The 12,861-nt window shown below is 42.6% G+C and overlaps 1 protein-coding gene across 1 annotated transcript; it reads right to left on the bottom strand.

Annotated features, from left to right (window-relative positions):
- Window positions 1-1,635: 1,635 nt before the first annotated feature.
- On the bottom strand, window positions 1,636-6,975 carry LOC127333432 (NADH dehydrogenase [ubiquinone] flavoprotein 1, mitochondrial). The gene is made up of 2 exons (XM_051359819.2): window positions 6,793-6,975; window positions 1,636-3,340 (listed from the first exon to the last, which is right to left on the bottom strand). The coding sequence occupies exons 1-2, from the start codon at window positions 6,844-6,846 to the stop codon at window positions 1,877-1,879; spliced, it is 1,518 nt and encodes a 505-aa protein (XP_051215779.1). The 5' UTR covers window positions 6,847-6,975; the 3' UTR covers window positions 1,636-1,876.
- Window positions 6,976-12,861: the final 5,886 nt, after the last annotated feature.

The following is a 12,861-nucleotide window of genomic DNA, read 5'->3' on the forward strand; positions in this document are numbered from 1 at the left end:
CAAGGGTGGCCTTGATTACAGAGGGATGATACCCTAGGGAGACAAAGCTCAAAATCTATTCTAAGCCAAATCTTGTCTAACCCTAGCAAATGGGGAATACGTGGATACATATAGCTCAGATTCATGAAGGGGTAGTTTGGGAAAGAGGCTAATTAAGTTACAACCACACAGATGAGTTTCAACGGTTCAGATTGGGCTGACTTTGGGGCGAGCTGTACCTCGGTCGGAGGTACCGGCCATGGTACCGGAAATGCAGCAAATAGAGCGAAGCATGTACTGTAAGGTTGGGCGGCCGAGCGGTACCTGGGCCGGTACCAAGGCCGGAGGTACCGGCCAGGTTTGGGTGGTAGTACCGGCCATCCGGCCATGGTACCGGAAATGCAGCAAATAGAGCGAAGCATGTACTGTAAGGTTGGGCGGCCGAGCGGTACCTGGGCCGGTACCAAGGCCGGAGGTACCGGCCAGGTTTGGGTGGTAGTACCGGCCATGCATGGCCGGTAGTACCGGCCTTGCCTTCTCGTGCGTGGCCACCTTCTCCAGGAATTGGTACCGGCCAGGGAGGGCCTGGAGGCTCCGGCCAGAGCTGCCTGGAGGCTCCGGCCTTGCATGGTGGCCGGTCTGGGCAGCCTGGAGGCTCCGGCCTCCCTCCTTGGTGGAGGCTCCGGCCACCTCTCCCTCTTCTTCCCTTCTTCTCCTCTTCTCTTCTTTCTTCTTCTTTCTTCTTCCTTCCTTGAACAATGGTGTATCCTCCTCCTCCTCATGTCCTTGATTAGACTTATACCTAATGACACACAACACACTTGCATGAGGTAGTATACCATTCAAGTGGGTACCGAGATCGAGGGTAGAGAGGATAGAGTTCACCTTGACGTGTATGGCTTGGGTTTGGGTTGTCGGTTCACTTGGGAAACTCCTTGGCCATGGTGTAGCGTCGTCGTTAGGCGGGGCTGCATCATCCTTCCTTGGCGTGGTCTTCATGGCTTGCGTCTCGGTTGATGTACCTGATTGAACATAGGGTATTTGCATGAAGTAGCACGCCATCCAAAGGGGTATCAAATGCATACGTGGAAAGGAGAGAATTCACCTCTTGGTGTAGGGCTTGGGCTCGAGCTCGTGTCATTGGATCACGAGGAGGACTTGTCGGTCTTGAGGAGGCGGTGTCCAAAGGCCACACGTATCACTTTCTGTCTTTCTCTTTTCTATTTCTAAAATGCGAGCTATTGTCTGCTTATCCTATCCTCAACTTTGTTTTGTTTAGTTGATAATACCCCCACTCTTCCACGAAAATTGTCCGAGATTTATCAAAATTTAAATGTATACATCTAGATAAATCCAAATTTTAACAAATCTAAGACAACCTTGGTAAGACTGAGGGAGCATAATTTTCTATTGTTTAACTGCATATTTGCATAAGTGATCAGAAAAAAACACTGAACTAAAGTGCTACTGCAGTAGCTTGCAATAACATGGTATGGTACAAATCAAATACAGAAAACCTTCAGAAATCGTAGTTAAGAAAATTCTGGAAGTTGTCCGCTGGATTTCTTTGATGGCAAATGCATGTCCTAATAATATCAACACCAGAAAACATTGGCGTCTAACATAATTTTAAGAAATGAACTCAGATTCTGGGGATTCGAAGCAAATCATAGTTGAAAATTAAAGAAAACAAGAAGGCTCATGTAACATACAGTGTACAATCCTTCATATTCGTTTCTACTTCATCAAATACACCTGCTTCTTAGGAGCATCAAATAAACATCGACATAAAGGTTTAAACCAATAAGCAAAGCTTCATCTCCTTGTACAGAAAAATGAGCTCCACCAGTTTGCATTATTTCTGTGAATGAAACCAGGAAACTAGTACAGATGTTTCTTATGCAGAAGCTGCCGTCAGCAGCTCCCTATCAGCTCGATCACGGATCCTCCTCTCCAGCTCAGGCCTGAAGTGCCTGATAAGCCCCTGCACCGGCCATGCTGCAGCATCCCCAAGGGCACAGATCGTGTGCCCTTCAATCTGCTTTGTGACCTCCTGCAGCATATCGATCTCTTCTAGCTTTGCATTGCCCACCTTCATCCTCTCCATGATCATCCACAGCCATCCTGTACCCTCACGGCAAGGCGTGCACTGCCCACAGCTCTCATGCTTGTAGAAGTACGACAGTCTAGCAATCGCGTCAACTACATCCGTGGATTTGTCCATCACCATAACTGCTGCAGTGCCTAATCCAGACTGGACAGCCTTCAGTGCATCATAGTCCATCAACACATCATCACATATGTGCTTTGGCAGCAGAGGAACAGATGAACCGCCAGGGATAATGGCAAGCAGGTTGTCCCATCCTCCTCTCACACCCCCGCAGTGCTTCTCAATCAATTCCCTCAGAGGTATACTCATTTCCTCCTCGACAGTGCAAGGTTTGTTCACATGACCTGAGATGCAGTACAGTTTCGTTCCTGAGTTATTTTTGCGGCCAAAACTTGCAAACCACTCTGGCCCACGCCTAAGAATTGTTGGAGACACAGCAACAGTTTCAACATTTGTGACAGTTGTGGGGCAGCCGTAAAGCCCAGCATTGGCAGGGAAAGGCGGCTTCAGCCGTGGCTTACCCTGCTTGCCTTCAAGGCTCTCCAGTAGGGCAGTCTCTTCACCACAGATGTAGGCCCCAGCACCAAAATGTACATGCACATCGAAATCATAGCCAGATCCACAAGCGTTCTTACCAAGAAGTCCTGATGCATATGCTTCCTGCCGAGCTTTTTCAAGGTTGAGACGCTCATTCACATATTCACCTCTAATGTAGATGTAAGCAGCTGACGCCCTCATTCCAACTCCAGCAATCAGGCACCCTTCCAGAAGCTTGTGGGGATCATGACGCATTATTTCTCTGTCTTTACAAGTTCCTGGCTCACTCTCATCAGCATTAACGACAAGATAAGAAGGACGTCCATCAGAGAGTTTGGGCATGAAGGACCATTTGAGGCCAGAAGGAAAACCTGCACCTCCACGCCCTCGTAGACCGGACTTCTTCATTTCATTCACTATCCAGTCGGCCCCTTTAATCACTAAATCCTTGGTTCTGTACCAGTCACCCCTCTTCATTGCACCTTTCAGAAACGGATCATACAGACCATAGAGGTTGGTGAAAATGCGATCTTCATCTTTAAGGTCACCAAAGTGAGTCTTCTCTGGGGGTGGGGGTGGGGGTGGAGGCTGGGGTGTGCTTGACGTAGTAGCAGCCTGGGTGCTGAATGATCTGCCAGCCAGATGGTGGCCAGCACATGCGAGAGAACGAGCAGGTTGTGCCCTTGATAGAGAATGCAGGTACTCAAGAGCGGCCTGGAAAGAAGAGAAAAAAAAATACAAAATGAGGGTATGCCAATGGATTTTATCGTAACATGACTAGAACTATGCATGAGCCAACTTTGGAGTGAAGGAACACTAAAAAAGCAGTTGTAGCTTCAGAGTAAATGAAGATTAATAATGCAATGATGCCAGAAAACAAGCTAACCGAATGTGGTCAAACTACAGCAAGAGCATAGCATATATGAATCACATGTTGTCCGCAGTAAACTATCAGGACACATATTACAAAAATGGGAATTGCCTGCCAAAAATCAGAGAAATCCATGTAGCTAACACAATACTGTAAGCGCCAACATGAAAAGAAAATGAACTGGAATACCCAACCAGCGGCAATTATCACACTTTTCCTATTAAAGCACATCAACTCAACAAATTGTAACACCTTACCAGAAAGGATTTACAATCACTAAATACACAGCAGCGTGATTTTCCCATCAACCCATGCTTGCTAGTTGCAATGAACAACATCATGATGGCCGCCCTCCATAACTCTCCACCACCCAAACCTAACCCCAGATCATCGAAACACCCAAATCCTAGACACACCCAAACCAAACCCCACGCTTGCGAGTTGCGATGAACATCATGATGGCCGCCCTCCATAACTCTCCACCACCCAAACCAAACCCCAGATCATCGAAACACCCAAATCCTAGACACACACACATATAGATCCGGAGTTGGAATTGGGAAGGGAGCTCAGGATTGTCTACCCCCTGTTGGCAATCTCCAGAAATGACGAATCCTTAGCCTCTTGCACAGATACCGCCAATCTGGTGAGCGGCCTGCTGCTGCGGAGCCAGTGAGTCACTGATGCTATTGGAGGCGGAGCAGGAGGCTAGGCAGTGGGCTAGTGTAGCATTTCTTTTCTCCTTTTCTGCCTCATATGTGTTCTGACCGCATGGATGGATGGGCATGGCTAATGGGTGACAAGTCTTGTGCTTCAATCTGGGGGATTTGTAGCAGACAACATGAGATGGGATGGACACAAGTGAACCTCTCTGTACTTAGTTTGGCGGTCATATGTTCTGCTTCTCTTCTAATTTTTTTAACTTTTATACTTTTCTGTTATTCAGTAGATTTTGGTGTGCAAGCTGTTTACAGGGTTTGACCAGCATTGTATCTCGAACACAAGCACTAGGGAAGTTAATCATGCATTAAAGAAAAGAAAAATATGCTTGTTACAACCCTCAACCATTGACCAAGTCTGACTCAACACTCAACTAGAAAATTTGATACTTCACGCCCTAAACTGTCAAAACTATATATTATGCCCGAGTAAGCACATCGGCGAAGGTCACAAGTTTGAGGAATGGGTTAATTGATTATTCTTTATTTCCTAGACTTAACTCTCTAGTGAAGTACATGGATAGTCTGTGACACCATGTATGAAGGTGCCATGGAGACTCCTCTCAGAAGAAACCTATCAAAAGCAGTTAACTGACTACTGTGGTTGTTTTAGTTTAGTAAAATGGGTCTGGAGCAAAAGTATTTCCATCTAAAACATGAGAATAATGAAGGATAATGTTTTACAAAATATGGCCAAATGAAGTCAAGAATGCATTACCCTATTGCATGTTTCAGGTCAGTTCCCAATTTATGCAAATGAAGGTTTCACTGTGTCATATGATATTGGCTTGTTGATGAGAATCAAGCATATATGAGCCCAGCAAAGAGCAAATAGTCCATAGACTAACTATCAGAAAATCAAAGATAGCACAGTAAAACCAAAATGCTTGATTAATATCAAATTGGCAATTTATATTATATTTTACTTATCACAGGAAAGAAAACCATCAATGGCACATGCTATATGGCTTTCCAGGTCGCCTAGATAAGGATTAGGAAGGAACTAATACTGAAAAAGAGATGGTGCAGCTGTAACAGTGGGTCATGTGCAGCAAAACCCAAGTGGAGAACAAAGGGAATAACGATTATATCACTTTTAACTTTCAATTAGCCTTATAAGAGCTAAACCCGAGATCGCCTTGAGGCCTTGTTTGGCAAGAGTGTATATAAAAGTATTTGAGAGTATTTTTTCAAGTGTATTAGGTGAAAACACTCTTGTCACCCAAAACACTTTGTTACACTACAATCCTCTTCCTCACAAATACTCTTGTTTGATTATCTATTTGGCAAGCGGGTATAATAATCTACATAGACACAGGTAGAGCTAGCCAGCAGCAACAACAAATTCCTCAAGTTCTCATGCATAGACACGGGTAGAAATTAGACTCGTGTACAGCGGATGAACCAGAAAAACGTGAGCGTCGCCTTTTTCGCTTCTCTGCGCCGCCGGAACCATCTAACGAGCTGACGAGAGAGAAAAACGCGAGGTAACCCGAGCGTTTCAGATACACTCCTACCCGACGGGTTTTCTGGGTTTGGAAGAGTTTTAGCCCAATTAAAACCTGGCTGCCAAACGGCCCACGACGTGTTTCTGAGTGTATTTTATTGCGCCTGGAAAAAACACTGAAATCCACGTGAAAACCTCTCTGCCAAACAAGGCCTTACTGAAATTATTTCATCCATATATGTCAGATCTTGATAATAAACTTATAATACTCCTTCCGTCCGGAAATGAGTGACTCGGGTTTTTCTAGATTCACATGTATCTAGACGCGTTTTAGTGTGGAGATACACGTGAATCTAGACAAATGTGAGTCATTTATTTCCATATGGAGGAAGTAGTTGGAAACTTAAAATGAGAAAACTACCGTTAAAACTGGAATTCTGATGCACGTTGGGAAACAACAATAGTCTCAAGAGAAAAGCCTGCTACTCCATTTAGCAGTCCAAGCAAAGGAGAGTACCATATATTTTTCTTTACATGTTCCAGCGCAAGGAAGTGACCACATGCCCCAGCCAATCAGGAAATGATGAAACTTGTAACCATTTCATCATAATCATAAGGGATACTGAAAGACTATAAGACTGCACACAGAAAAATGAATAACACAACACGAATTCTCCGGTGACACGGCATCAGAGCACATAAAAAGAGGAATAAAATCCAGCAAGCAAGTTTTGCGAACCTAACCCTGCAACATCAAATTACACCCACAAAGCACATGAGGTACCAGTAAACTATAATCTCTATCCAAAATTTATAACTCGGGTGTACGCGGTGTCAGTCCAGCCAAACGTCGGGCGAACTGGTGCGCATGTACTGTAGTTCCTACAGCTGAAACAAGCGATTGTGGGACGTGTCGAGCTGACTATGGCCATTTTAGGATCTAACTCGATCTCTTCTACATGTCCTCTGAATTAGAAACCATGTCCCCCAGAGATATTTTCAGCTGCCGGCACCCTTCTCCGGTTCCGACATCGCAAATCCGCCAGTCCCTCCATTTTACAGGGAGAACGACCTGCAGATCCAAGCGCGAGAGAGGGGGTGTGGGAGAGGGAGAAGATAGGGATTTGACCTTGCGACCGGGGGAGATCTCGGCCGATCTCAGGAGGGCCCGCCGCAGCGCCATCTCCGCCTACACCTCCGCCCGGCCTCGAGTCCGTCGGATTGGGGAGAAACCGGTGAGAGATTGGGCGAGCTCCGGGCCAGGAAAGGGAAGCAGCGACAGGGTTTGCGCTCTTGGAGGCCGCGGCTGTAGAGTGGGGACGTCCTGTCCGCCGACCTGGTCGGTGCCGACGGACCACCGCACACCCACGCGAGGTATGTTGGCCCGGCCCAGTTTTTTTTTTTCTTTCTCATTTTTTCTTTTCATTTCTTATCTGTTTTGAATCTGAACAATTCTAAATTTGAACATTTAATTTGAGGAATTTAAAATTTTGAGCATTTTTTGAATTTTCATAATTTCCGAATTTGAATATTTTTTTTGCATAATTTTCGAATTTGAACATTTTTCAAAATCTGAATAGTTTTCAAATATGAATATTTTTCAATTTTTAACATTTTTATAGCTTGATTTTTTCAAAATTCATTTTAAACAATTCAAATATGCATACTTTTCAAAAATATTATTTTCATTTTTTAAAATATGCATATTTTCCAAATTTGACAAAAGAAAAGAATACAGAAACATAAAAAAATGTCCAGAACCTAACTAGACCAGCCTATACCGCCCGCGGGGTGCAGCGCAGAAAGGGCCAACCTGGTCGGTTGATACGTCTCCGACGTATCGATAATTTCTTATGTTCCATGCCACATTATTGATGATATCTACATGTTTTATGCATACTTTACATCATATTTATGCATTTTCTGGAACTAACCTATTAACAAGATGCCGAAGAGCCAGTTGTTGTTTTCTGCTGTTTTTGGTTTCAGAAATCCTAGTAAGAAAATATTCTCGGAATTGGACGAAATCAACGCCCAGGGGCCTATTTTGCCACGAAGCTTCCAGAAGACCGGAGAGTCAACGAAGTGGGGCCACGAGGTGGCCAGGGGGTAGGGCGGCGCGGCCCCACCCTTGGCCGCGCCGACCTGTCTCCCCTGGGCCCTCGCGACGCCCCGACCTACCCTTCCGCCTACAAATAGCCTTCATCGCGAAACCCCCGCACCGAGAGCCACGATACGGAAAACCTTCCGCAGACGCCGCCGCCGCCAATCCCATCTCGGGGGATTCAGAGATCGCCTCCGGCACCCGCCGGCGAGGGGAATCAGCTCCCGGAGGACTCTACGCCGCCATGGTCGCCTCCGGAGTGATGTGTGAGTAGTCTACCCCTGGACTATGGGTCCATAGCAGTAGCTAGATGGTTGTCTTCTCCCCATTGTGCTTAATTGTCGAGTCTTGTGAGCTGCCGAACATGATCAAGATCATCTATCTGTAATTCTATATGTTGTGTTTGTTGGGATCCGATGAATAGAGAATACCATGTTATGTTGATTATCAATTTATATCTATGTGTTGTTTATGATCTTGCATGCTCTTCGTTATTAGTAGATGCTCTGGCCAAGTTGATGCTAGTAACTCCAAGAGGGGGTATTTATGCTCGATAGTGGGTTCATGTCTCCGTGAATCTGGAGGAGTGACAAGAACCTCTAAGGTTATGGATGTGCTGTTGCCACTAGGGATAAAACATTGATGCTATATCCGAGGATGTAGTTATTGATTACATTACGCGCAATACTTAATGCAATTGTCTGTTGTTAGCAACTTAATACTGGAAGGGGTTCGGATGATAACCTGAAGGTGGACTTTTTAGGCATAGATGCATGCTGGATAGCGGTCTATGTACTTTGTCGTAATGCCCAATTAAATCTCACAATACTCATCATAATATGTATGTGCATGGTCATGCCCTCTCTATTTGTCAATTGCCCAACTGTAATTTGTTCACCCAACATGCTGTTTATCTTATGGGAGAGACACCTCTAGTGAACTGTGGACCCCGGTCCAATGCTCTATACTGAAATACAATCTACTGCAATTGTTCTACTGTTCTCTGCAAACAATCACCATCCACACTATACATCTAATCCTTTGTTACAGCAAGCCGGTGAGATTGACAACCTCACTGTTTCGTTGGGGCAAAGTACTTGGTTTGTGTTGTGCAGGTTCCACGTTGGCGCCGGAATCCCTGGTGTTGCGCCGCACTACATCTCGCCGCCATCAACCTTCAACGTGCTTCTTGGCTCCTACTGGTTCGATAAACCTTGGTTTCATACTGAGGGAAAACTTGTCGTTGTACGCATCACACCTTCCTCTTGGGGTTCCCAACGGACGCGTGTTGTACGCGTATCAAGCTCTTTTTCTGGCGCCGTTGCCGGGGAGATCAAGACACGCTGCAAGGGGAGTCTCCACATCCCAATCTCTTTACTTTGTTTTTGTCTTGCTTAGTTTTATTTACTACTTTGTTTGCTGCACTAAATCAAAATACAAAAAAATTAGTTGCTAGTTTTACTTTATTTGCTATCTTGTTTGCTATATCAAAAACACAAAAAAATTAGTTACTTGCATTTACTTTATCTAGTTTGCTTTATTTACTATTACTAAAATGGGTACTCCTAAAAATACTAAGTTGTGTGACTTCACAACCACAAATAATAATGATTTCTTGTGCACACCTATTGCTCCACCTACTACTACAGCAGAATTCTTTGAAATTAAACCTGCTTTACTGAATCATGTTATGCGAGAGCAATTTTCTGGTGTTAGTTCTGATGATGCTGCTGTCCATCTCAATAATTTTGTTGAACTATGTGAAATGCAAAAGTATAAAGATGTAGATGGTGACATTATAAAATTAAAATTGTTCCCTTTCTCATTAAGAGGAAGAGCTAAAGAATGGTTGCTATCTCTGCCTAAGAATAGTATTGATTCATGGACTAAATGCAAGGATGCTTTTATTGGTAGATATTATCCCCCTGCTAAAATTATATCTTTGAGGAGTAGCATAATGAATTTTAAACAATTGGATAATGAGCATGTTGCACAAGCATGGGAAAGAATGAAATCTTTGGTTAAAAATTGCCCAACCCATGGACTGACTACTTGGATGATCATCCAAACCTTTTATGCAGGACTGAATTTTTCTTCGCGGAACCTATTGGATTCAGCTGCTGGAGGTACCTTTATGTCCATCACTCTTGGTGAAGCAACAAAGCTTCTTGATAATATGATGATCAATTACTCTGAATGGCACACGGAAAGAGCTCCACAAGATAAGAAGGTAAATTCTGTCGAAGAAACCTCTTCCTTGAGTGATAAGATTGATGCTATTATGTCTATGCTTGTGAATGATATGACTAATGTTGATCCTAATAATGTTCCGTTAGCTTCATTGGTTGCACAAGAAGAACATGTTGATGTAAACTTCATTAAAAATAATAATTTCAACAACAATGCTTACCGGAACAATTCTAGTAACAACTATAGGCCATATCCTTATAACAATGACAATGGCTATGGTAATTCTTATGGGAATTCTTACAACAATAATAGGAATTCACCCTCTGGACTTGAAGCCATGCTTAAAGAATTTATTAGTACACAAACTGCTTTTAACAAATCTGTTGAAGAAAAGCTTGGGAAAATTGATATACTTGCTTCTAAAGTCGATAGTCTTGCTGCTGATGTTGATCTTTTGAAATCGAAAGTTATGCCTAATGAAAATCTTAATAATAAATTGTTACTACAGCAAATGCCATCCAAGTTAGAATTAATGAGAATATAAGATTGATGGCCAAATTGCGTGCTAGGTGGGAAAGAGAAGAAAATGAAAAAGAAGATAATATAGCTAAAGTTTGGACTATTACCACCACTAGCAATGCTAATGCTCCACATATTGCTGCACCTCCTACTATTGATAATAAAATAATTGGTGTTGGCAATGTTTCCACTTCTAATGCAAAGCGAAAAACCTGCACAAGCTGCTAAAGCTACTTAAATCGCTTGTGATAAAACTGCTGAAATTTTTTCCAACATTGGGGATGATGATCCCATTGCTTTAGATTATAATGGTATGAATTTTGATGATTGTCACATCTCTGAAGTTATAAAGTTCTTACAGAAACTTGCTAAAAGTCCTAATGCTAGTGCTATAAATTTGGCTTTCATGAAACATATTACAAATGCTCTCATAAAAGCTAGAGAAGAGAAATTAGAACGCGAAACTTCTATTCCTAGGAAGCTCGAAGATGGTTGGGAGCCCATCATTAAGATGAAGGTCAATGACTTTGATTGTAATGCTTTATGTGATCTTGGTGCAAGTATTTCTGTTATGCCTAAGAAAATCTATAATATGCTTGACTTGCCACCATTGAAAAATTGTTATTTGGATGTTAATCTTGCTGATCATTCTACAAAGAAACCTTTGGGGAGAGTTGATAATGTTCGCATTACCGTTAACAATAACCTTGTCCCCGTTGATTTTGTTGTCTTGGATATTGAATGCAATGCATCTTGTCCCATTATATTGGGAAGACCTTTTCTTCGAACTGTTGGTGCTATCATTGATATGAAGGAAGGTAATATTAAATATCAATTTCCTCTCAAGAAAGGTATGGAACACTTCCCTAGAAAGAGACTGAAGTTACCTTTTGATTCTATTATTAGAACAAATTATGATGTTGACACTTCGTCTCTTGATAATACTTGATACACACTTTCTGCGCCTAGCTGAAAGGCGTTAAAGAAAAGCGCTTATGGGAGACAACTCATGTTTTTACTACAGTACCTTTGTTTTTATTTTGTGTCTTGGAAGTTGTTTACTACTGTAGCAACCTCTCCTTATCTTAGTTTTGTGTTTTGTTGTGCCAAGTAAAGTCGTTGATAGTAAGGTTCATACTAGATTTGGATTACTGCGCAGAAACAGATTTCTTTGCTGTCACGAATCTGGGCAAAATTCTCTGTAGGTAACTCAGAAAATTATGCCAATTTACGTGAGTGATCCTCAGATATGTACGCAACTTTCATTCAATTTGAGCATTTTCATTTGAGCAAGTCTGGTGCCTCAATAAAATTCGTCTTTACGAACTGTTCTGTTTTGACAGATTCTGCCTTTTATTTCGCATTGCCTGTTTTGATGTGTTCGATGGATTTTTCGATTCCATTGACTTTCAGTAGCTTTTTGCAATGTCCAGAAGTGTTAAGAATGATTATGTCACCTCTGAACATGTATATTTTGATTGTGCACTAACCCTCTAATGAGTTGTTTTGAGTTTGGTGTGGAGGAAGTTTTCAAGGATCAAGAGAGGGAGATGATACAACATGATCAAGGAGAGTGAAAGCTCTAAGCTTGGGGATGCCCCGATGGTTCACCCCTGCATATATCAAGAAGACTCAAGCGTCTAAGCTTGGGGATGCCCAAGGCATCCCCTTCTTCATCGACAACATTATCAGGTTCCTCCCCTGAAACTATATTTTTATTCCATCACATCTTATGTGCTTTACTTGGAGCGTCGGTTTGTTTTTGTTTTTGTTTTGTTTGAATAAAATGGATCCTAGCATTCTTTGTGTGGGAGAGAGACACGCTCCGTTGTTGCATATGGACAAATATGTCCTTAGGCTTTACTCATAATATTCATGGCGAAGTTTCTTCTTTGTTAAATTGTTGTATGGTTGGAAACGGGAAATGTTGCATGTGGTAGTGTATAATAAAATACTTGTAGAACATTGAGCTTTGATAACTTGATTCTTTGCAAATGTTTCGTGGTATTTAGATGGTAAGGCTTGCTGGATAAATAAGTTAAAATTAGTAGTGGATTGTTGTCTTTAAGCTTGTGCCGTACTACAAACTCTATTTAAATAGTTGAAGGCGTAGTTGGACTTGATAGCTTTCCATGTCTGAGAGTTCATCGTAATAACTAAGTTGTGCTGAAGGTCGAGGGAGCTAGCGGGGTACTTGTGCCACCGTGAACGGCCCTCCTTGGAGTGAATTTTAATCATGCTCTTAATGATGAACCTGTTAGATGTTTGCAATAAGCTTGTGAGTTATTTTTGACTAATGTTAAGCTACGGTTTTTGGCACTTCCACCATCCAAATTTGCTAGCCTCTTCGGTACTGTGCATTGCCTTTTGCTCACATTGAGAATT

The sequence above is a fragment of the Lolium perenne genome, chromosome 2, assembly GCF_019359855.2.
Source record: "Lolium perenne isolate Kyuss_39 chromosome 2, Kyuss_2.0, whole genome shotgun sequence".
Lineage (NCBI taxonomy): Eukaryota > Viridiplantae > Streptophyta > Magnoliopsida > Poales > Poaceae > Lolium > Lolium perenne.